Raw genomic sequence first — 22,453 nt, 5'->3', positions numbered from 1 at the left:
ACAAAAAAAGCACAAAAACCTAGTTAAACATATGAAAGTCAATAGCTTTCTGTAATGAACTTGCTGAGAAAGAATAAATTCTATTCACGATAGCTTTTTAAAAACGATAGGGTTGGGTGCCAATGGCTCATATTTGAGAAACCTGAAATCTGAGGATTGTGGTTCCAGGCAGGAAAGTCCTTGAGACTCTTACCTCCTATTAACAGCTAAAAGTATAGCTGTGGCTCAAGTGGTAGAGCACTAGCCTTGAGCACAAAAGCTCAGGGACAGTGCCCAGGCCGAGTTCAAGCCCTAGAACAGGCACACCAAAAACAAAACAAAACACCAAAACAACCTAGGAATAAATTAAAGGACTTGAAAGACCTTCACAAGAAAAGTATTAAATGCCAAAGAAAGAAATTAAAGAAGATACTAGATCATAAGACCAACTATGTGGGGCTGGGAAGGTGGCTCAGTGGTAGAGCGCTTGCCTTGCATGGGTGAGGCCCTGGATTCAATTCCTTAGCAGAAAAAAAAATATCTGGAAGTGGTGCTGTGGCTCAAGTGGTAGAGCACTAGCCTTGAGCTGAAAAGCTGAGGGACAGCGCTCAGGCCCAGAGTTCAGGCCCATGACTGGACCCCCACCCCTCAAAAAAAAGACCAACTATGTTCATCAGAAGTCCTTAGAATTGAGTATTGTTAAATGATTATACCATGAAAGTGATCAATAGACCCAAAGCAATCAATATCAAAATCTCAATGACATTATTCACAAAAAATAAAAAAACCTATCCTAAAATATGTCTGGAAGCACTGAAAAAATGAATAACCAAAACAATTCTGAGCAAAAAGCCAATGCTAGAGGTTTCATAGTATCTATCTCAAATTATACTACCAAGGTGCTGGTACTAAAGTACTAACACAGATGTGTAGACCCATGGAGGAGATTAGAAAGCCCAGAAATCTATATAACTACAACCATAGAATCTTTGACAAAGCTTGTGATACATATTAAAGAGAGCTTTACATATATATATATGTATATATATATATATATTTTTTTTTTTTGTCAGTTGTGGGGCTTGAATTCTGTGCTTGGGGACTATCCCTGCGCTCTTCAGCTCAAGGCGAGCGCTCTACCGCTTGAGCCACAGTGCCACTTTTGATTTTCTGGTGGTTAATTGGAGATGAGTCTCATGGACTTTTCTGCCCCGGTTGGCTTTGAACCGTGATCCTCAGATCTCAGCCTCCTGAGTAGCTAGGATTACAGGCATGAGCCACCTGAGCCCGGCTTCAATAAATGGTATTGGGAGAACTGCACATCTACATGCATAAGTATGAAATTAGATCACAATTTCTCATCTTATGCAAGAATCAATTGAAAATATATCAAAGACCTTTCTGTAAGACGTGGGACTTTGGAACTACTACAGAAAAACATAGGGAAAACACTTGAAGACACAGGTAACATTTGTGTGAGTGTGAACACTTGCACATTTGTGTCCACATGCATGTGTCATCTTGGGGCTTGAACCTCAGGGCCTGGATGTTGTCCTTGAGCTTTTTTGCTCAAGACTAGTGCTCTACCACTTGTCACAGTTTCACATGCAGCTATTTAATTGGAGCTGGACACCAGTAGCTCATGCCTGTAGTCCTGGCTACTCAGTAAGCTGAATTCTGATGGTCTTAAGTTCAAAGCCAACCTGGACAGATGGATCAGAAGAGTGGTATGCAATTAGCCACCCACCAGAAAGCCTGAAGTGTATGCATGATTTAATCAGTAGAGTCATGAGAAAAAGCAGAGCAAGAGTTGCACAAAGGCCTAAGTTCAAACTCCAGCACTGGCAACGAATAAAGTACGAAGAAATGTTCAACTTCATTAGTTATGAAGGAAATACAAATAAATGAATTGAGATATCTTGCCCCACTTAGAATGGCTAGCAACAAAGAAAGAGGATCAAGAACTGCTAGTTAAGATGTGTGTAAAAAAGGAATCCCTATACAGTGTTTGTTGGTAGGAATGTACATAATGTGTTTAGGTGGAAATTAGCATGAAGGATCCTCAAAAACTAAAAATAGAACTACTTTATGATGTTGGCATTATCACTCCTGGGCATATATTGGAAGTAACCTTGTAAGTCAGTATATAATAGAGATATTATCTGCACACTGATGTTTATTTCAGCACTATTCACAGTAGCCAAATTGTTGAGTCAGTTTGTGCCCATCAACTGGTGAATGGATAAAGACAATATAGAATATATTCAATGTAGTATTAATCAGCTAAAAAGAATGAAATTGGCCTGGGAAGTATGGCTGCAGTTGGTATAGTTCTTACTCTAGACACTGAATTCACACCCAAGTCCCATAAAAAAATTGAAAAAAAATATGGAAATACGTTATTTTCGGGAAAAAAGGATGAAACTGTTAAAGAAATAAGCCAGACTTAAATATTCCTTGTTTTCTCATGCACAAACTAGACATACACACATGTATCACATGAATGTAAAAGGGGGCCTGTTTTTTGTTTTTTTAGGGGAGAGAACCAGTGGGAAGGGAAAGAAGTTGGATGGGGCCCATGCATATGATCAAAGTATAGTATGTGTACACAGGAAAAATAGTTTAATGAAACTTGCCAAAGATCGAAAGAGTTCAAGTCCCAGGACTGGCAAAAAAAAAAAAGGCTTACTGTCCCAAATCTTTTGTATAATATAACATTTTACACTAGAAGACATTAGTTGGACATTAGTCCAACTGTACTATTTATATGCCAATAGTGGGGCTTGAACTTAGGGCCTTATGACCATACTTGGCTCTTTTGTTCAACCTTGGCACTGTATCACTTAAGCCATAACACTTAAGCATTCTGCTAGTGTTTTGAAGATGAGTGTCTTGGATTTGTCTGCCTGAGCTGGTTTCCAAATGGGACCCTCAGCTCTCAGACTCACAGAGCCACCAGTGTCTGGCATCCAGATTCACTTTTTGATTTTATTTTGTAATATCAAGGATTGAACAGTCTTGTACATGCTAATATGCAAGTGCTCTACCATTTAGCCTTGTCCCCAACAAACCACATTTTTTTTTTTTTTTTTGGTCATGAGGCTTGAACTCTGAGCCTGGGTGCTGTCCCTGAGCTCTAAAGCCCAAGGCGAGCACTCTACCACTTGAGTCACAGCACCACTTCTGGTTTCATGGTGGTTAATTGGGGATAAGTGTCTCACAGATTTTCCTGCCTGGGCTGGCCCTGAAGCATGATCCTTAGATCTCAGCCTCCTGAGTAGCTAGGATTATAGGTATGAGCTACCAGACCCCAGCTTCCAGCAAGCTACTTTTAAAATACAGTTTCGGTGTCCAATTTAACTTTAGGATCTTTTCATAGTGAAACATACCGTTTTTGAAATTCAGTGGAGATCAGTCAGGAAGTTGAGGAGAGAGTTTAATAGTGGGATGTTGGATTTTTTTTTTTTTTGCTGTTCATGGGCCTTGAACTCTGGGCTTGGGCACTATCCCTCAGCTCTTCAGCTCAAGGGGAGAGCACTCTACGGCAGTGCCACTTCCGGTTTTCTAATGGTTTATTGGAGATAGGAGTCTGGAGTGGCTTTGAACCACGATCCTCAGATCTCAGCCTCCTCAGTAGCTAGGATTACAGGCATGAGCCACCAGTGCCCGGTGGGATGTTGAATTTTTAAGAGAAAGAAGCAACCTTGACCAAACTGGGGACTTCAGGAAACAATTTATGAAGGGGAAAATAGACATTAAAATTGGGTTGTCAGAATCTAATAATTTAAGGGAGGCCTTGTGGAGAGATCTAGGGTTTAAGGACGGGATGCTGCTGAGCTACCACTGGTACTGCTGGTAGAGGGACCTCAAGACTGGTTGTTTGAATTCTAAGAGAAACTTTGCAGATGGAACCAGTGCTATTGTTGTTTTTCTGTATCTCAAGCTACAAGCTCTCTTTCTCTCCTTTAGTTCTAGCGTCTCATAGGCATCAGGAAGATCTTAACAGGAAGCCAGCTGGATATAAAAGTATATAGATTTCAGAGGTTCCAGCCCCTATACCACAAAGCATAAAACAGAAGAGTAGATTTGGATTTGAGATAAGAAACCAGCAAATGTTCCCTTCTTCGTGCATCTAATGTTAGGAATCTGTTTTTAAACTCAGATTCATCAGTAACAAAAGATTGATTGACTTAAGTGTATTTGTGATGGGTACTGGTGACTCATACCTGTAAATCCTAGGTACTCAGGAAGGTTGAGATCTGAAGATCAGGGTATAAAGCCAGTCAGGGCATGAAAGTCCCTAAGATTCTTACCTCTCACTAAGTACCAAAAAAGCCAGAAATGGAGCTGTGTCTAAGTGGTAGAGCACAAGCCCTGAGCAAAATAATATCAGGGACAGTGCCCAGGCCTGAGTTCAAGCTCCAGGACTGGCACACAAAAAAAACACAAAAAAATTTGCAAATTGAGGTTTTGTTTTTGTATTGGCTTTAACATTGGTTTAGCATTATTCATAATTATTTTTCTTTATTTCAGTATCAGATATAGAAGGTGGTGATGGACTGCAGCTTAGGAAGGAACATACTCTCAAAATTTTTGCTTATATCAATTCCTGGACACAAAGGTATGCATTTTTCTGTATTTTGAAGATTAACTTTATGAGTTATATTTTGAATTGCCTTTGATTGTCATCAAGTTCTCTACTTGGATGTTGCGTTGTTGCATTAGATACCTTTGGCTTTAAGTGGATGTTTATCTGTACTTAAAATCATCTTTATCCTCACACTAAGAATCTTCACTTAAGTGTCTATCCAATTTAAATAATCTTTCTAAAATTTTTATGAGTAAGAATGTTATCCACTGTTGCCCACAATATTATGTACAATGATCAGTGAACATATTGAATATGGTGACACAAGAGAAAGTCCTGAGGTACACAGTATAGCAGGCTAGCTAATCATAGAGTTTAGCAAGAATAGTTAATTTCAAATATCAGTTGCTCTATAGTAGTGTACTTTTTTTTTTTTTGTCGGTGGTGGGGCTTGAACTCTGGGCTTGGGCGCTGTCCCTTGGCTCTTCAGCTCAAGGCAAGTGTTCTACAGCTTGAGCCACAGTGCCACTTCTAGTTTCCTAGTGGTTTTATTGGAGATAAGAGTGTCACGGACTTTCCTGCCCAGGCTGGCTTTGAACCGCGATCCTGGGATCTCAGCCTCCTGAGGAGCTAGGATTACAGGCGCCCAATTTTTTCCTTCATCTGTAAAATTACACATTGTTTAAGAAAAGCTTGTAGCTTTTAATTATTTAAAACTGGTATGTTGTTAAAGGAAATCTAACAAAATGAGTGTGCTTGTCAAGGTATACTGTATATACCTATAGAATGACTATAACGTAGTATTATTGTACATTTAAAACATTGTACTATTATTATATGCTAAGAAAATACACTGGTATATCATCAGTTTTAACATTTCTTTTGTTTTTTTTTTTTTGTTGTTGTTCCTGGGTCTTGAACTCTGGGCCTGGGTGCTGTCCCTCAGCTCTTCAGCTCAAGGCGAGCACTCTACCACTTGAGCTACAGCGCCACTTCCGGTTTTCTTTTTTTTGCGGGGGGGTCCGGTCGTGGGGCCTGAACTCTGGGCCTGTGCACTGTCCCTCAGCTCTTAAGCTCAAGGCTAGCGCTCTAACACTTGAGCCACAGCGCCACTTCCGGCTTTTTTCTTTTTGCTTATGTGGTACTGAGGAATCAAACCCAGGGCCTCATGCATGCAAGGCAAGCGCTCTACCACTGAGCCACCTTCCCAGCCCCTACTTCCGGTTTTCTAGTGGTTAATTGGAGATAGAGTCTCACGACATTCTTGCCTGGGCTGGCTTTGAATTGTAATCCTGAGATCTCAGTCTCTTGAGTAGCTAGGATTACAGCTGTGTGAGCCACCGCACCCTGCTTTAGCATCTCTTTTCCTCAGGCATATGCATTTTTTTTGTCAGTCCTGGGGCTGGAACTCAGGGCCTGGGCATTGTTGTTCCTAAACTTCTTTTGCTCAAGGCTAGCACTCTACCACTTGAGCCACAGTGGTACTTCTGTTTATGTGGTACTGAGGAATCAAACCCAGGACTTCATGTATGCTAGACAAGCACTCTACCACTAAACCACATTCACAGCCCAGTAACTTACTTTTTATTTATTCATTTAATATTTTTTATTATTATTATCTTTAAGTAGTTGCACAAAGAAGTTCCCAGTAACTTACTTTTTTTTTGTCGGTTGTGGGGCCTGAACTCTGGGCCTAGGCGCTGTCCTTCAGCTCTTCAGCTCAAGTCTAGCGCTCTACCACTTGAGCCACAGCGCCACTTCCGGCTTTTTTTCTTTTTGCTTATGTGTTGCTGAGGAATCGAACCCAGGGCTTCAGCATGCAAGGCAAGCGCTCTACCACTAGCCACCTTCCTAGCCCACAGTAACTTACTTTTAAAAACAGAGTTTAGAAGCTAATTGCTTTTGAATAGGTTTAGGTATGTGCTCCACATATACAAAAAATAAGGTTTTGTTTTATTTTGGCATCAAGGATGTGTGTGTTTGTGTGTGTGTGTGTGTGTGTGTGTGTGTGTGTCCATCCCCTGAGTCTGCTTGAACTCAGGGGTATGGGTGTTACCTCTGAGCTATTTTTTTGGCTGGTTGCGGGCCTGAACTCTGGGCCTGGGTGCTGTCCTTCAGCTCTTCAGCTCAAGGCTAGTGCTCTACCACTTGAGCCACAGTGCCACTTCCGGCTTTTTCTGCTTACGTGGTGTTGGGGAATCAAACTCAGGGCCTCATGCTTGCAAGGCAATTACTCTACCACTGAGCTACCTTCCTAGGCCCTGTCCCAGAGCTTTTATGCTCAAGGCTAATGTTCTACCACTTGAGACACAGATCCACTTTTGCCTTTTTGGTGATTAATTGGATATAAGAGTATCACAGATTTTCCTCCCTAGGCTGGCTTCAAACCACAGTCCTCACCTCTAAGTCTTCTTAGTAAGATTACAGATGTGAGCCACTGGCACCTGGCTCAAGGACATTTTTGATTTAGGATCTCCTTTTTGTCTGGCAGTCTGCCTCTTAGTCTTCCTGTTATTGCTTTGATGTCAAGTACTTGCCAATGTGTCCCAGTTCTTTCTTTGGAGATGGAACCTCAAGGATTGTTGTCTTGGACTGGCACTGTGATCCTTCCAGTCCTTCCGTGTAGCTTTAGGATTCCACTGTGCCCAGCTTTGGGTCTTACAAACTTTACTTTGAACTGTGAGCCTTCCAACCTCTGCCTCCCAAGTAGCTAGGTTTACAGGTGTGACTGCATTTAAAAAAAAGTCACTTGGAGCCTGGCGCTGGTGGCTCATGCCTGTAATCGTAGCTACTCAGGAGCCTGATATATGAGGATCACAGTTCAAAGCCAGCCCAAGCAGGAAAATTTGTGAGACTCTTATCCCCAGTAAACCACCAGAAAACGGAAAGTGGTGCTGTGGCCCAAGTGGTAGAGCACTAGCCTTGAGCTGAAGAGCTCGGGACAGTGCCCAGGTCCAGAGTTAAAGCCTCACGACTGAGGAAAAAAAAATAACTTTATGTTTTAAAATGTAAGCCCTCAGGTGGATAATAAAATCTTAATAAGGCTAGAAGTAATAGTTGTAAGAACTATAAAGGCAGTGAAGTCTGGTATAAGGGTATGAATGATATTGGCGAATACAAGCAATCTATACTGTTAAAATGTAAATGATAAAGTAGCTATAATTAATTAATTAATTTTTGTCAGTTGTGGGGCTTGAACTCTGGGCCTGGGTGCTGTCCCTCAGCTCTTCATCTCAAGGCGAGCTCTCTACCACTTGACACAGCACCACTTACTGTTGTTCTGGTAGTTTGTTGGAGATAAGAGTCTCACAGACTTTCCTGCCCAGGCTGGCTTTGAGCCATGATTCTCAGATCTCAGTCTCCTGAGTTGCTAGGATTACAGACTTGAGCCACCGATGCTCAGCTTCACGTGAATTATTTTCCTTGGATGGATCACTAATTTTTTCCCCAACTCTCTAACCCTTTTTAGTTTGATGTTATTTTTCCTCCCACAGACTTATGTCATGTTTTTTCATTTTTTTTCCTGCTTCAGTCTGTATTGATTGCTCTCAGGGATTGCTAAACATTTACTTCCTTTTCTGATTTTATTTATTTATTTTTGCCCATCCTGGGGCTTAAGCTCAGGGATTGGGCCGTGTCCCTGAGCTTCTTTGCTCAAGGCTAGCACTCTTATCATTTGAGCCACAGAACCACTTCCAGCTTTTTCTGTTGACCTGGTACTGAGCTGGGGCTTCCTGTGTGCCAGGCAAGCACTCTACCCCCTAAACCAATTTCCTAGCCCTCTGATCTCATCTTAAAATTACTTTCCTTGTATATTGAATGTACAGTGTAATTCCAGTTTTTAGTCTTTTTTTTTTTTTTTTTTGGTCCGTTGTGGGACTTGGGTGCTGTCCCTGCACTCTTCAGCTCAAGGTGAGCACTCTGCTGCTTGAGCCACAGCGCCACTTCCGGTTTTCTATTGGAGATAAGAGTCTCACAGACTTTCCTGCCTGGGCTGCCTTTGAACCTCTATCTTCAGATCTCAGCCTGCTAAGTTGCTAGGATTAGAGGCGTGAGCCACCGACGCCCAGCAGTCTTTTTGGTTCATATACTTGTTAAGAACATTTTTTACCCCCTTTTTCTTTTTTTTTTTGTGTCAAGCAGGTGGTTAGTACTGGAACTTGAACTCAATTTGGTACTTCCCCTTGGCTTTTTCACCCAAATCCAGTGCTCTACCATTTGGGTTACACCTCCACTTCTGGCATTTTGCTGGCTAATTGAAGATAAGAATCTCCAGTCTATCTAGGTTGGCCTCCAGCTAAGATTCTCAGATATCAGCCTCCTGAGTAGTTCAGATTGTGTGAGTCACCAGTGCTTGGTGAGAAAGACTTCTAAGAAAAAATACATAGGCAAAATGTACTTTTTATACTTTATAGGGCTAAATTTTTTTTCTACACATGAATGAAAAGCTTTTTTTTGGATACTGAATTTTATGTGGAAAATGGTTTTCTATCATCACTGTGAAGTATAGCACTCTATTGCATTGTAGGTACTAATACTGATTTGTGGAAGTATTTGGCTGTTTGTTTTGTTTTTGTCGGTCATGGAGCTTGAACTCTGAGACTGGGCACTGTTCCTCAGCTCTTCAGCTCAAGGCTAGGGCTCTGCTGCTTGAGCCACAGCGCCACTTCCAGTTTTCTGTTGGTTTATTGGAGATAAGAGTCTCTTGTACTTTCCTGTCTGGGCTGGCTTTGAACCGTGATCCTTAGATCTCAGCCTCCTGAGTAGCTAGGATTACAGGTATGAGCTACCAGTGCCTGACTGAACATTTTTATTTGGTAATTTTCTCACTTTATACTTTCTGTTGCTTTTTTTTTTTTTTCTTTTTTTTTGTCAGTCATGGGGCTTGAACTCTAGGCCTGGGCACTTTACCTGTGCTCTTCAGCTCAAGGCGAGTACTTGTACCACTTGAGCCACAGCACCACTTCCTTTCTGTTTTGTCTTCTAGGGACTGTTATTATTACTTTGCTATAAGTCTTGCTCTGACAGGATTGTATTTTGTAATCCATATTTGTTTTCATTATCATTTCATTCTTGTCTACTCAGCATAAGTTGGATTTAAGACCTTTTTTCCCATTCTGCATTTTATGAATTCAGTTCTACCAATCATTTTGCTGTTGTTTTTATCTGTCTTTGTAGAGCAGGTTTTTTGAAAATTCTTGTTATCTTCGGCTATTCTTTTATGGTTGAGTGGACCATTGAGCTGGGTGCTGCTGGTGGCTTATACCTTTAATCCTAGTTACTCTGGAGGCTGAGATCTTAGGATCTTTGTTTTGAAGCTAGCTCAAGGAGGAAAGTCTGAGTCTCCTTATCTATAATCTCTCTGTGTCTCTGTCTCTCTCTGACACACACACACACACACACACACACACACACACACACCTCCCCCTCCCCCCCCCACTGAGAAGTAGCTGTGGCTCAAGTGGTAGAGCTCTAGCCTTGAGTTAAAAGCTAAAGGTCAGTGCCCAGGTCTTGAGTTCTAGCCCCAGTAGGGGTATATGAGAAAAAGGGAAGGGAGGAGACATAGGAAGGGAGAGAAAGAGAAGGAGCGGGAAGGAAAGACAGGGAGAGCAACTAAAAAGTGGATTGACTGTTCTCTGTGGTTAGGACATCTCTCAATGTTGGTCTACTTTGTATGTGAGGATAAACTGGTTTTTCTCTTAGAATATTTGTATTCTCTAAGGTATACATCCTTTAGTGTTTGGCCAGGAGAAATGTTAATCTGGTTGTTGGACATCAAAATATATTCTCACTGAGTCCTGTTTTTTGCCCCATGTTTCACCCTTATGTTCAGAGATGTTTGGAGCTTTTTTTTTTAAAACTAAATAGTTGCACAATAAAGTTTCAATTTCATAAGTCAAGTTATAAGTACAGGGCATCTTGATCAATGTCACCCCTTCCATTATTCTCTCTCATTTTCCCCCCTTCCCATCTTTACATTCAATTTACATAGTTCATTTTTTACATAGTGTACATTGAATATAATGACTAATGACCCTTCCTCCTTTGTGTGTCCCCCCTCCCCCATTGCTCTTCACCATGTTTCTGCTTCATGGTATATATGTTGTTAGGAGAATTCATTAATTGTTCAGAGGAATTTCACGATTGGACTCCTTCCTTAAGTATGCTATTTTGTAGTCAGTCTGTGTGTATAAGCATAATAATACTCTGTGTATATTATCATGTATGTTTGTATTTTATTTAATTTTTGGGTCTGGCCTTGGAGCTTGAACTCAGGGCCTGGGCCTGTCCTTGAGCTTCATTGCTCAAAACCACTGCCTGAGCTACAGTATTACTTACTAGCTTTTTTTTTGTAGTTAATTGGTGGTAAAAGTTTCACTTAATTTCCTGCGTGGGCTGAAATCAATCCTCAGATCTCAGCCTCCTGAGTAGCTAGGATTATAAGTATGAGCTACTGGTGCTGGTTGTGTTTGTATATTAGATCTAATTTTCATGTATGAGAGAAATAGGCACTGCTTGTCTCTATGACCCTGACTTCACTTAACATTTTTCCTTAGTCTGTCCCATTTCCCTGCAAATGACATATTATTCTTTCTGATAGATGAGTAAAATTCCATTGTATATATTGATCCACTAATTTGTTGTAGGGTTTCTAGGCTGTTTTCATGACTTGGCTATTGTGAATAGCACAACAATGAACATGGGTGTGCAAATATATTTACAGCATCCTGTAATGCCCTTGGTAGATGCCCTAGAGTAGTATCTCTGGATCATAGGGTATTTTTATGTTTACTTTTTTGAGTACTCTCCAGACTGCCCTCTAGAGTGGTTGTACTAATTTATATTCCCATCAACAATGTGAAAGGGTTCCTTCTTCCTTCCTCTCCCCTCCAACCCCACCAGCATTTTTCTTTTTTGGGGGGCGGGGGCGGTCAGGTCCTGAGTGCTGTCCTTGATCTCTTTGTAGCACTCTACTTCCTTGAGCCACAGCTCCCCTTCTTGGTTTTCTGGTAGTTAATTGGAGCTAAGAGTCTCAGGGACTTTACTGCCCCGGCTGGCTTTGAACCACAGTCCTCAGATCTCAGCCTTCTAAATAGCTAGGCTTACAGGCATGAGGCATCAGCACCAGCCGTAAGATTCTTATCTCCACTCAGCCACCCAAAAGGACCTGAAGTGGAGCTATGACTCAAGTGATGAGTGCTAGCCTTAAGTAAAAATGCTCAAGGTTATCTTTTAATTATCTTCTGTAGTATTGGTTTGGTGGCAATAAATTGTTTCAATTTTTCTTCATTATGGAATGTTTTTATTTGTCCTTTATTGGGAAGGAGAGCTTTGTTGGGTATAGTATTCTTGGTTGGTAGTTGTTTGCCTTTAGTGTTCGGCCTACATCATTCTAGGCTCTTCATGCTTTTGTGGTCTCAGCTAAGAAATCTGTAGTTACTCTGACAGCTTTTAGAATCTTTTCCTTGTTCTCTATTGATCCTGTGTGAATTACAATGTGGTAATGGGGTGTTCTTTTCTGGTCTGATTTGTTTGGCGTTCTAAAGGCTTCTTGTCTGAATAGGCCTATCTTTTTGGATGTTTGGAACTTCCCTGGTAGAATTCTGTTAAATATGTGTCCTACCTTTTATTTGCTTGCTCTTCTCCTTCCTCAATATCTACTAGTCTCAAATTAGGTCTTCTAATTGAGTCTGAAAATCAACAAGAACATGATATTGGCAGAGAAAATGCTCCTTACGAAAGGACCATATAATGTAGTAAGAATAGATGAGGCACAGCTCATGGCAGGAGTTACCAGACACTTCTCAGTCCTCTCTCAATATCAATAGAGATGTATTAGTGCTTGTGTAAGGATTGTGAAGTTTTAAAGCTTGGAGTAAAAATAACAAAAAAAATCTATTTGCCATATTTACAAGGTGTAATTATGCTTGGTTTATTACTCCAGATAAGAGAATAGTTTTAGGAAATAGAAAATTTTGGCAAATTAAAGGTGTTTGCCAAGTTTTGTTGTACTTACTTGATATCTTACTGTTTTAAAATAAAATGAAATATTTTTGCCCCATTTAAAAAAATACTCAGGGACAGTGCATAAGCCCTTGAATTCAAACCGTAAGACTAGCCCTTTCTATGAAAGGGCTTTTAATTTAACATATTAGAGATAATAATAAAAATGTAAAATAATAAAATGCTGAAGTTCATGACTTATCCTTAAAGCTGATTTTCCCTAAACATTGCATAAACAGACTGTTCATCTGAATTGCTTTTGGAACCTTTTTCTTTTTGTAGAAGTTTTTATATTAAGGAATTTTAAAGCTGGTGAAAGTCTTCAAAGAAATAACTCTTTCATTTTGCGGCTGAGAAAACAGGCATAATATGTTATATATTTCTGTGGGCCAAATTAAAAGTATTCTATTTTGAACAAAATATGTCTCACCATGTAGTACCCTAAGCAGGCCTCAAACCAGTAGTATTCCAGTGTTAGTATTCAAGGGCTGCAATTACAGACATGTATCACTATGCCTGGGTAAAAGTTGTTTGGGTGAGTGTGTGTGTGTGTGTGTGTGTGTGTGTATACATATACATATATTTTTTTCTTTCTTTTTAAGGTGCTTGTCCTGGGGCACAAACTCAGTCTAGGTGCTGCCCCTTAATTTTTATGCTCAAGGCTAGTGCTCTACCATTCTAACCACAGCTCCATATCCAGCTTTTTTTTTTTTTTTTTTTTTTGGTGACATGGCTTCAAACTGTGATCTTTAGATCTCAGCCTCCTGAATAGTGAGGATTACAGGTGTAAGCCGCTGGTGCATAGCTTAAAAAATTGTATCTTAACAGTAATATACATTTGTTAACCTTAAAGTTATGAGATGAGAGTTTATTCTGGCTTGGGTTGTTCATAAGTGTTTTTTTTTTTTTTTTTGTCAGTTGTGGGGCTTGAACTCTGGGCCTGGGCGCTATTCTTCAGCTCTATGAGCTCAAGGCGAACGCTCTACCACTTAGGCCACAGTGCCACTTCTGGTTTTCTGTTGGTTAATTGGAGATAAGAGTCTCATGGACTTTCCTGCCCTGGCTGGCTTTGAACTGTGATCCTCAGATCTCAGCTTCCTGAGTAGCTAGGATTACAGGTGTGAGCCACTGGTGCCCAGCTATAACTAGCTTTCAAAATACTCATTGAATATGTGTTCAGAATTCAGTGAAGAAGCAAAGGAATAGGCCATAATTGTTTTGCCTAAATAAATTCCTTGTGTAAGAAGGATAGATACATACATAAAACTAAAGATGATAGTACTAATCTTCACATGGTGACTTTAACTTAAGTTCCATTTGTAGGTGTGATGTTATCTTTTTGAGCAATTATGGTGCTACTCCAGTAGAAATGAGAAAAAAAAATTAGATAAAGGGCTAAGAATATAGCTCTGATAGCATGATGAAGGCCCTGGGTTGGAGCCCCATATTATAAAACCAAAGCTTCTCAAAAAGAAGAAAATAAGTTTTAATATTTGCTTTTTAAAAAGTATTATTAAAAATAATTGTTGCCTCTAGGAAGCATTTATTTATTGAATTTTTTTTCTCTTATAGGCAATGTCTATGCTGCTTCAAGGAATATAAGCATTTGGAGATTTTTAACCAAGTAGTGTGTGCACTTATTAACTTAGTGATTGCCCAAGTTCAAGTGCTCCGGGACCAGCTTTGTAAACATTGTACTACTATTAACATAGATTCCACGTGGCAAGATGAGAGTAATCAAGCGGAAGAACCACTGAATATAGATAGAGAGTGTAATGAAGGAAGTACAGAAAGACAAAAGTCAATAGAAAAGAAACCAAACTCTACAAGAATTTGTAATCTGACTGAGGAGGAATCTTCAAAGAGCTCTGATCCCTTTAGTTTATGGAGTACAGATGAGAAGGAAAAACTCTTACTATGTGTAGCAAAAATTTTTCAAATTCAGTTTCCCTTATATACTGCTTATAAACATAATACTCATCCTACTATAGAGGTATGTAAAAATAGGTATTGTGAATTTTTAGTATTAGTAAGCTTTAGGTTGGCAGTCTATTTCTTATGAGTGAGCTTACTGTTGATGGAAAAATATACTAGTTACTAGTGTTGCCATGATGGCTTCAGATTTCTCCAGAATATTATATATTAATCTATTTTGAAATTTTGCTCAACCCTATTTATAAATTGAATTCATGAAATTATTAGTGATTGACTTAAACATTTTGATACTGTAGACCTATATTGTCCTTACTGTGACTCTTTCAAGAATGCTTTTTTCTCTTTAATTTTATTATCTCTAAGTAGTTGTACATTTCAGTTTCTTGATAAGTATCATTCCTTTCATAGTTCACCATCTTTAAAAAATTGTTGATTAAGCTGGACAGCAATGGCTCAGCCATCTCAGGCAGGAAAGTCAAAGATACTCTGCACCAGCCTTGCATGGAAAAGCTAAGGGATAGCACCCAGGCTGAGTTCAAGCCCTAGTGCTGGTATGCATCTGTGCACAGACAGACAGACACACAGAGTGATTGTGGTAAAAAAGGCACATAGAATCAATTTCATTCATAGAAACATAGATGATACGGGGTGGGGGGGGGAGGGAGAAATTGTCAGGTACTGAGTTCAAATCTTGGTCTCTAACCCAAAAAGAACCCCCAAAACAAAACACATATGACAGACTGTGATAGTGATAATCACTAACATTCTTCTTTTTTGTTGGTGGTGGTAGTGGGGCTTGAACTCTGGACCTGGGCACTGTCTCTCAGCTCTTCAGCTCAAGGCAAGTGCTCTACCACTTGAGTCACAGTGCCATTTCTGGCTTTCTGAGTGGTTTATTGAGATAAGAGACTCAAGAACTTTCCTGCCCAGGATAGCTTTGAACCATGATCCTCAGATCTCAGGCTACTGAGTAGCTACGATTACAGGCATGAGCCACAGGTGCACGGCACCACTATCGTTCTTAAATGATAGTGACATTAAGTAATAATATTCTCCTAGTGATTTTTATAATGATTTTCAAGCATTTGGTAGTTTACCTAAGATTTATTAAGATAGGAATTTCTTTCTAGAAACAAAGAATTAAGATAGTTCCATGGTATTGTGTTAGTGGTTTAATGAAATAGTTATCTTTTCATATTGGGCATTTACTTTGGTAGTTTTGTATGCGTTTATACAGCACTCATTTTGAGATTTGGTTGGGTGAGTTGAACAAGTCTCACCTGTTTGGTATTTAATGGTTGATGGTGTATGAAGCTACTTGTATTTTCTCCTTATAGCTTTTGATTTTCCATGAGAACATGAATTTGATTTCTGTCAGATTACAAACAGATTTTATTAGTGCCAAACGTAGAAGCTTTAGTAAGGCTTCTTTAAAACCAGCTGCTGAAATGTCATAAAATGAATTTGTCACGTGTGAATTTGCTGCCTTGTGAAGCAGTTCATAAGAGTCAAAGGGGGTAGTGCAATAGATTTCATCTCTGGATGGAAATACAGCTAAAATTTTATATTTTTGGCTTTCTGTTTCCTGTGATACTGGGATAAGAAAATATGTGACTTTTAGAGAGATTACCTTTTTTTTTTAAACAATACTTGCCTGCTTTTTAGATTAATTTGTTTTATTTAGTTTTTTGGTATTGGCATCTTAGCACAGGGCCTTACACTTGCTAGGCAGGAGCTTTCCTCTAGCTATGCTTATTTGTTTTAAAACTTTCATACTTCTCTGAACTTTTCTTTCCTTTTTTAAAAAAATTAGAAAATAATTCCTTCATTGTAATCTTCCAGTAATTTCTTTTTCCTTTTTTTTTTTTTTTTGGTTGGTCATGGGGCTTAAACTCTGGGTGCTGGCCCTGGGCTCTTCAGCTCAAGGCTAGCACTCTACCACTTGAACCACAGCGCCACTTCCAATTTTCTGGTGGTTAATTGGAGAAAAGAGTCTCATGGATGTTCCTGCCTGGGCTGGCTTTGAACCACAGCTCTCAGATCTCAGCTTCCTGAGTAGCTAGGATTATAGGCGTGAGCCAGTGGCGCCTGGCATCCAGTAATTTCTTTCTTGTAATATTTTCACATTGAATTTAGGCTAACTACAAAATGGCCCAGGAAATAGATATTTTGTCCTTTAGAGAGTTATCTTAGCAATATTTTAAACCAGATTGTGCATGCTTGCCCTCTTTCTCCTTTCCCTTACCTCTTTTGTACTTGTCAGGGCTTGGATGCTGTACCTGAGCTTTTTTGCTCAGGGCCTGCATTTTCTACTCGAACCACAGCTCTACTTTTGGCTCCCCTCCATGTCCTAGGGTTTGAACGCAGAGCCTGGGTGCTGTCCCTGATCTTCTTTTGCTCAAGGCTAGCATTCTACCACTTGAGCCATAGCTCTACTTTCTGGGTTTTTCTGAGTAGTTTATTGGAGATATGAGTTTCACAGACTTTTCTGCCCAGGCTGGCTTCGAGCCTGCAATCCTCAGATCTCAGCCTCCTGAATAGCTAGGATTACAGACGTGAGCCACCAGCACCCAGTCTTTTCTTTTTTCTCTTTTGTAGTTAATTTGCGGTAAGAGTCTCACGAACTGCTTGGGCTGGCTTTGCACCTCAATCCTCAATTCTCAGCCTTCTCAGTAGCTTCCTGGGTGGCTTGGATTACAGGCAAGAGTTGCTGGTGCCTGGGTAAATTGTGCTCTTCTAGAATTCTTAGTCTGTTAACTTTGCTGGTAGAAGCTTATTAAAAATATGTTACAAACCAGGTGTCAATGGCTCACATCTGTAATGCTAGCTTTTTGGGAGTCTGAGACAGGGAAGATCAAGGTTTGAGTCCAGCCTGTGCAAAAACAAGAAATGAGTCCTCTTTTTAACTAATAGGCAACTGTGGCACATGCATGTTGTCCCTGATATGTAGGAAGTATAAATAGGTGGACTGCAGTGCAAGCATGAACCTGAGTAGGAAGTGAGATGCTATCTCAAATATAACCACTGTGAAAAAGCAGTATTATACCTGCCCAAGAAGACAAGGCTCTGATTTTAAATCCTCCCAAAAGTTGTTAACCATTTTAAAAAAGATCTTTTTTCAACAATGAAGATCTATCATCTAACCCATAAAAACAAATCTTAAGAACATACTTTAAGTGGCTGGGAAGGTGGCTCAGTGGTAGAGTGCTTGCCTTGCATGCATGAGGCCCTGGGTTTGATTCCTCAGCACCACAAAGCAGAAAAGGCCAGAATTGGTGCTATGACTCAAGTGGTAAAGCACTAGCCTTGAGCTGAAGAGCTGAGGGCCAGTGCCCAGGCTCAGAGTTCAGGCCCCACGACCAACAACAACAGAAAAAGAAAAGAACATACTTTAATATCTTCATTTGTTACTAGAATATGCTAGAAATAATCTGGTTAGGAATCTCTATATATTACATTCACGTAGAAATAATTTTTCTCCAGTTAAAAATTTGTTCCAGGAGCTGGGAAGGTGGCTCAGTGGTAGAGCGCTTGCCTTGCATGCCTGAGGCCCTGGGTTCAATTCCTCAGCACCACATAAGCAAAAAGAAAAAAGCCAGAAGTGGCGCTGTGGCTCAGGGGGTAGAGCACTAGCCTGAGCTGAAGAGCTGAGGGACAGTGCCCAGGCCCAGAGTTCAGGCTCACGACTGACTTAAAAAAAAAAAAAATTGTTCCAAAAGCTGTATGGCAGTAGCTCAGAGGCTGAGATCTGAGAATTCTTTTTCAAAGCTAGCCTGGGCAGGAAAGTCTGTGAGACTCTAATTTCCAACTAAAAAGCCAGAAGTGGTGCTGTGGCTTAAGTGTTAGAGAGCTATCCTTGAACAACAGAAAGCTCAGGGACAATGTCCAGGCCCTGAGTTCAAGCCTTAGGATCAGTACACATGCCTCTGCACCTCACTCCCCCCACCCCCCAAAATTGCTAATGAGTCGGGCACTGGTGGCTTACACTTGTTATTCTAGTTACTCACAAGGCTGAGATTGAGGTTCAGAACTAACCAGGGCAGGAAAGTCTGTCAAATTCTGGTCTCTGATTACCAGAAAATTTCATGATAGTGTCTAGGTCCTGATCAGTTCAAGCCTCAGGATGAGCATTAAAAAAAATCCTTAATAATAGAATTGTAATTAGTACTATACTGCAATTTTGTTTCTAAAATGTCCAAAAGTGATGTCTGTAAATGTAGTCATAGGTTATACTGAAAAAGAAGTTTAAGCTGTAATCCTAGCTACTTAAGAGGCCGAGATCTGAGGATCGTAGGTTGAAGCCAGACCAGGAAGGAAAGTCCATGAGACTTTTCTCTCCAATTAATCACTGAAAAAGCCAGAAATGGCACTGTGGTTTAAGGGGTAGTGTGTTAGGTTTGAGTAAAAAGGAGCCTAAGGACAGCTCCCAGGCCCAGCGTTCACGCCACAGGACCAGCAAAATAAAAAGAAAATAGTTTGGTTTTTAAAAATTGTTATTATAAATGTGATATACAGAGGAGTTACAGTTACATAAGTCAGGTAAAGAGTATTTCATTTGGGGCTGGGAAGGTGGCTCAGTGGTAGAATGCTTGTCTTGCATGCACCAGGCCCTGGGTTTTATTCCTCAACACCACATAAGCAAAAAGAAAAAAACCCTGAAGTGGCCCTGTGGCAGAGCGCTAACCTTGAGCTGAAGAGCTGAGGGACAGCAGCCAGGCCCAGAGTTCAGGCCCACGACCAGACACCCCCCCCCCCTAAAAAAAAAAGTATTTCATTTTAGACAATGTAATTCATGTGATTGATTGCTTTGTTGAGAACAGTGGTTTCACAATGTGTAGTTTTTTTTTTTTCCCCTTTTTTTTTCTGCCAGTCCTTGGGGTTTAAACTCAAGGCCTAGGCACTGTCTCTAAGCTGCTTTTGCTCAAGGCTAGTGCTCTACCACTTGAGCTGCAGCTTCACTTTGATCTTTTTTGGTGATTAATTGGAGGTGAGAGTTTCACAGATTTTCCTTCCTGAACCTGCTTTGAATCTCAGTCATCAGATCCTACTACCCTCTTGAGTAGCTAAGTTTATTGTTGTGAGCCACCAGCACCTGGTGACTTACTTTTTTCAGAGTACTTTCTCTTTGGTTGGTGGTGGAGCTTGAATTCAGGGCTTGAGCATTGTTTTGAGCTCTTTTGCTCAAGGCTAACTCTCTGCCACCTGAGCCACTGCTCCACTTGTGGTTTTCTGGTGGTTAATTGGAGATAAGAGTCTTACAGACTTTCCTGCCCTGTATGGCATTGAGGTGCAGTCTTGAGACCTTAGCCTCCTGAGTAGCTAAGATTATATGGGTGATCCACTAGCACCTGGCTTGTCAGTGTACTTTTAAGAAGTATCACATAGGGAAATCTTGAATAGAAGGAAAACATTGAAAACTCATGTGTTGGTGTTTTAATAGCTGAGACTTTAAAACCTAGTCAGTGCCCTAGTTTTAAGGAAGAGTGACTTTAATCTTTAAAGAGTTTAAATTTTTTGGGCAAGTATTCATAGCATATTACTCTGAAGAGTTTTAAAATCTAAGTCTTAAAATTGCTGAACTGCTTCTTTCTCCTATTGGATTAATCCCTGTATTTTTCCAGTACTGAATTAGAAGGAAACTTGGACTCCCTTCTTCATTTTCCTTTCTTCCTCTCTCCTGTCATCCATGTCAAAGTTCACAATATGTGTATATGAGTCAAAGACAGAGAGGCAGAGGCTTACTATGTTTGCTTTTCTCTAACTTGTGGTATCATGAGATCTGCCTGGCTCAGCCTCCAAAGTTGCTGGGTCTGAAGGTGTATACCATTATGCCCTGCTAAAAATTGTTGATATTTTAAAGGATTTTGTGATTAATTTGGGTCTTTGTTTTACAACTTTTGTTAATATTTTTAGTAATAAGGCCTACTTTAAAAGATACAATGTGGGAAAACAGATACCAAATGAAATTTAGAAGTTAGATTGAAAAATTGACTGCTATGTTTTGAAGCAATTTGTTATCTGGGACAAGAATAAATACAACATCACCATATTCAGAAAGGGAGTTTGTATACTAGCATAGATATCGTTTGTTGTTTTGTGTATGCTCATATAGAAGGGGATATACTATGGGCTGGGAAGGTGGCTCAGGGGTGGAGTGCTTGCCTCATATGCATGAGGCCCTGGGTTCGATTCTTCAGCACCACATGCACAGAAAAACCCAGAAGTGGGTGAAATAGCTCAGGGGGTAGAGCACTAACGTTGAGCTGAAGAGCTCAGGGACAGTGCCTAGGCCCAGAGTTCAAGCTTCATGACCAACAAAAAAAAGGGGGGGGATATACTAGTCTGCACAGCATATGCACATGAACTACATAAATATGGTTTGAAAAGTTGGCCTTGAAAATTATACTCCAGCCTGTTGTATTGATTTGCTGCTGGCCTTCATGCCACTCCGTGTTTTTGATATGAATAGACTCTGTTAAGGTGATGGCAAATGAATACAATGTGGAAAGCCTTTACCTGCTTTTTGTGCCAGGAGTAGGGCTTGAACTCAGGCTCTCGGTGCTGTCTCTTTTTTTGCACAAGGCTGGTTCTGTACCACTTAGGCCATTCCTCCAGTTCACCTGATGTTTGGATGAAGGCTTTGCCAGAATTACAACTGGCAGTAATACCTTTGGGTTCTTGAAAGAAGCTGTGACTGGAAGCTTGTCTATCTCTAATAGTACCAGTGAGTTCAGTGTAGAAGTATATTGCATGCACATTGTGCATCAGAGTGTTTGGAATTATTAATGAAAGAAGATAAAAATTGTAAGGATCAGCCGGGCGCTGGTGGCTCACGCCTGTAATCCTAGCTACTCAGGAGGCTGAGATCTGAGGATCGCGGTTCAAAGCCAGCCCGGGCAGGAAAGACTGTGAGACTCCTATCTCCAATAAACCACCAGAAAACCGGAAGTGGCGCTGTAGCTCAAGTTGGTAGAGCGCTTGCCTTGAGCTGAAGAGCTGAGGGACAGCACTCAGGCCCAGAGTTCAAGCCCCACGACCGACAAAAAAAAAAAAATTGTAAGGATCAGTTAATACAGAACATTGTAACTCTACACATATGTGGAAATGTATACAGAATCTCATGCTATTATAGGAAAGAATCAAGTCCATGAGAAGAATCCCAAGTGAGATATTAGGAGCAATAGTAGAACCATTCTAAAATGTCCCTTGGCCCAAATACTGATTGGGTAACCCAAAGGAAAGCCGACTTCCTCATTGTTGCCAAATGCTAAACCATATACTTAACCATGAAGATTTTTTTTCCAGATAAATACAAACTTTTCAGGGCCCTGTTCCCAAAAAAGTAGTGATTGGTAATAAGTAATATTGGTGAGAGGACTCTCATATTCTTTATTCTAAATAGATATTTGTAATTCTGTGACAGGAGATATTGCCATAAATTTTAAGTTCTTCCTAGCTAGAAGGGAAAAGAGTACATGAACTGTAGAAACTGGGTTTCATGGTACATGCTATTCGTCAAGTTGCTGAGTCACAGGTTGAAGGACATCTGGGCAACACTGACACCTTATCTTAAACAATGTAGAAAATATGTAGAAAGGAGAGAAACCATTTTATTCTGTGTATATATAAACTGTTTACATCATTCTAAACCATACTGACTTTTTTATTGCTACCTCCTCACTAACCTCCCTCCCTTTCTTTCCTTTCTTGAGACAGATCTTTTTTGAGACTCTTGCTATGTTAGCCCAGGGTAGCTTCACATATATTCTCTTCCTGTCTCAGCTTCCTGAATGCTGAGATTAACAGGAATGTGTCAGTACTTGCACCTAGTTCATGCCTTTTTAAAATTTTGGAAAACTCATCTCTGTAAGGCTAGTTGTGGCTGTGCAATATCTCTAATCCCAGCACTCAGGAGCCTGAAGTAGGAAGATGAGTCTTTTTTTTTTT

The 22,453-nt window shown here is 40.3% G+C and overlaps 1 protein-coding gene across 1 annotated transcript in view; it reads left to right on the top strand.

Annotated features, from left to right (window-relative positions):
- Window positions 1-2,291: 2,291 nt before the first annotated feature.
- Window positions 2,292-22,453, top strand: part of Usp34 (ubiquitin specific peptidase 34) — a 190,561-nt gene continuing 170,399 nt past the window's right edge. The window contains exons 1-3 of the mRNA XM_013022457.1: window positions 2,292-2,304; window positions 4,513-4,600; window positions 14,144-14,564. Coding sequence (XP_012877911.1) covers window positions 2,292-2,304; window positions 4,513-4,600; window positions 14,144-14,564 — 522 coding nt within the window. The remainder of the gene's footprint in view (window positions 2,305-4,512; window positions 4,601-14,143; window positions 14,565-22,453) is intronic.

Source organism: Dipodomys ordii, unplaced genomic scaffold, assembly GCF_000151885.1.
Source record: "Dipodomys ordii isolate 6190 unplaced genomic scaffold, Dord_2.0 Scaffold63, whole genome shotgun sequence".
Lineage (NCBI taxonomy): Eukaryota > Metazoa > Chordata > Mammalia > Rodentia > Heteromyidae > Dipodomys > Dipodomys ordii.
Note: the sequence above shows the minus strand (reverse complement) of the source record. Positions and strands in the feature narration are given on the sequence as shown.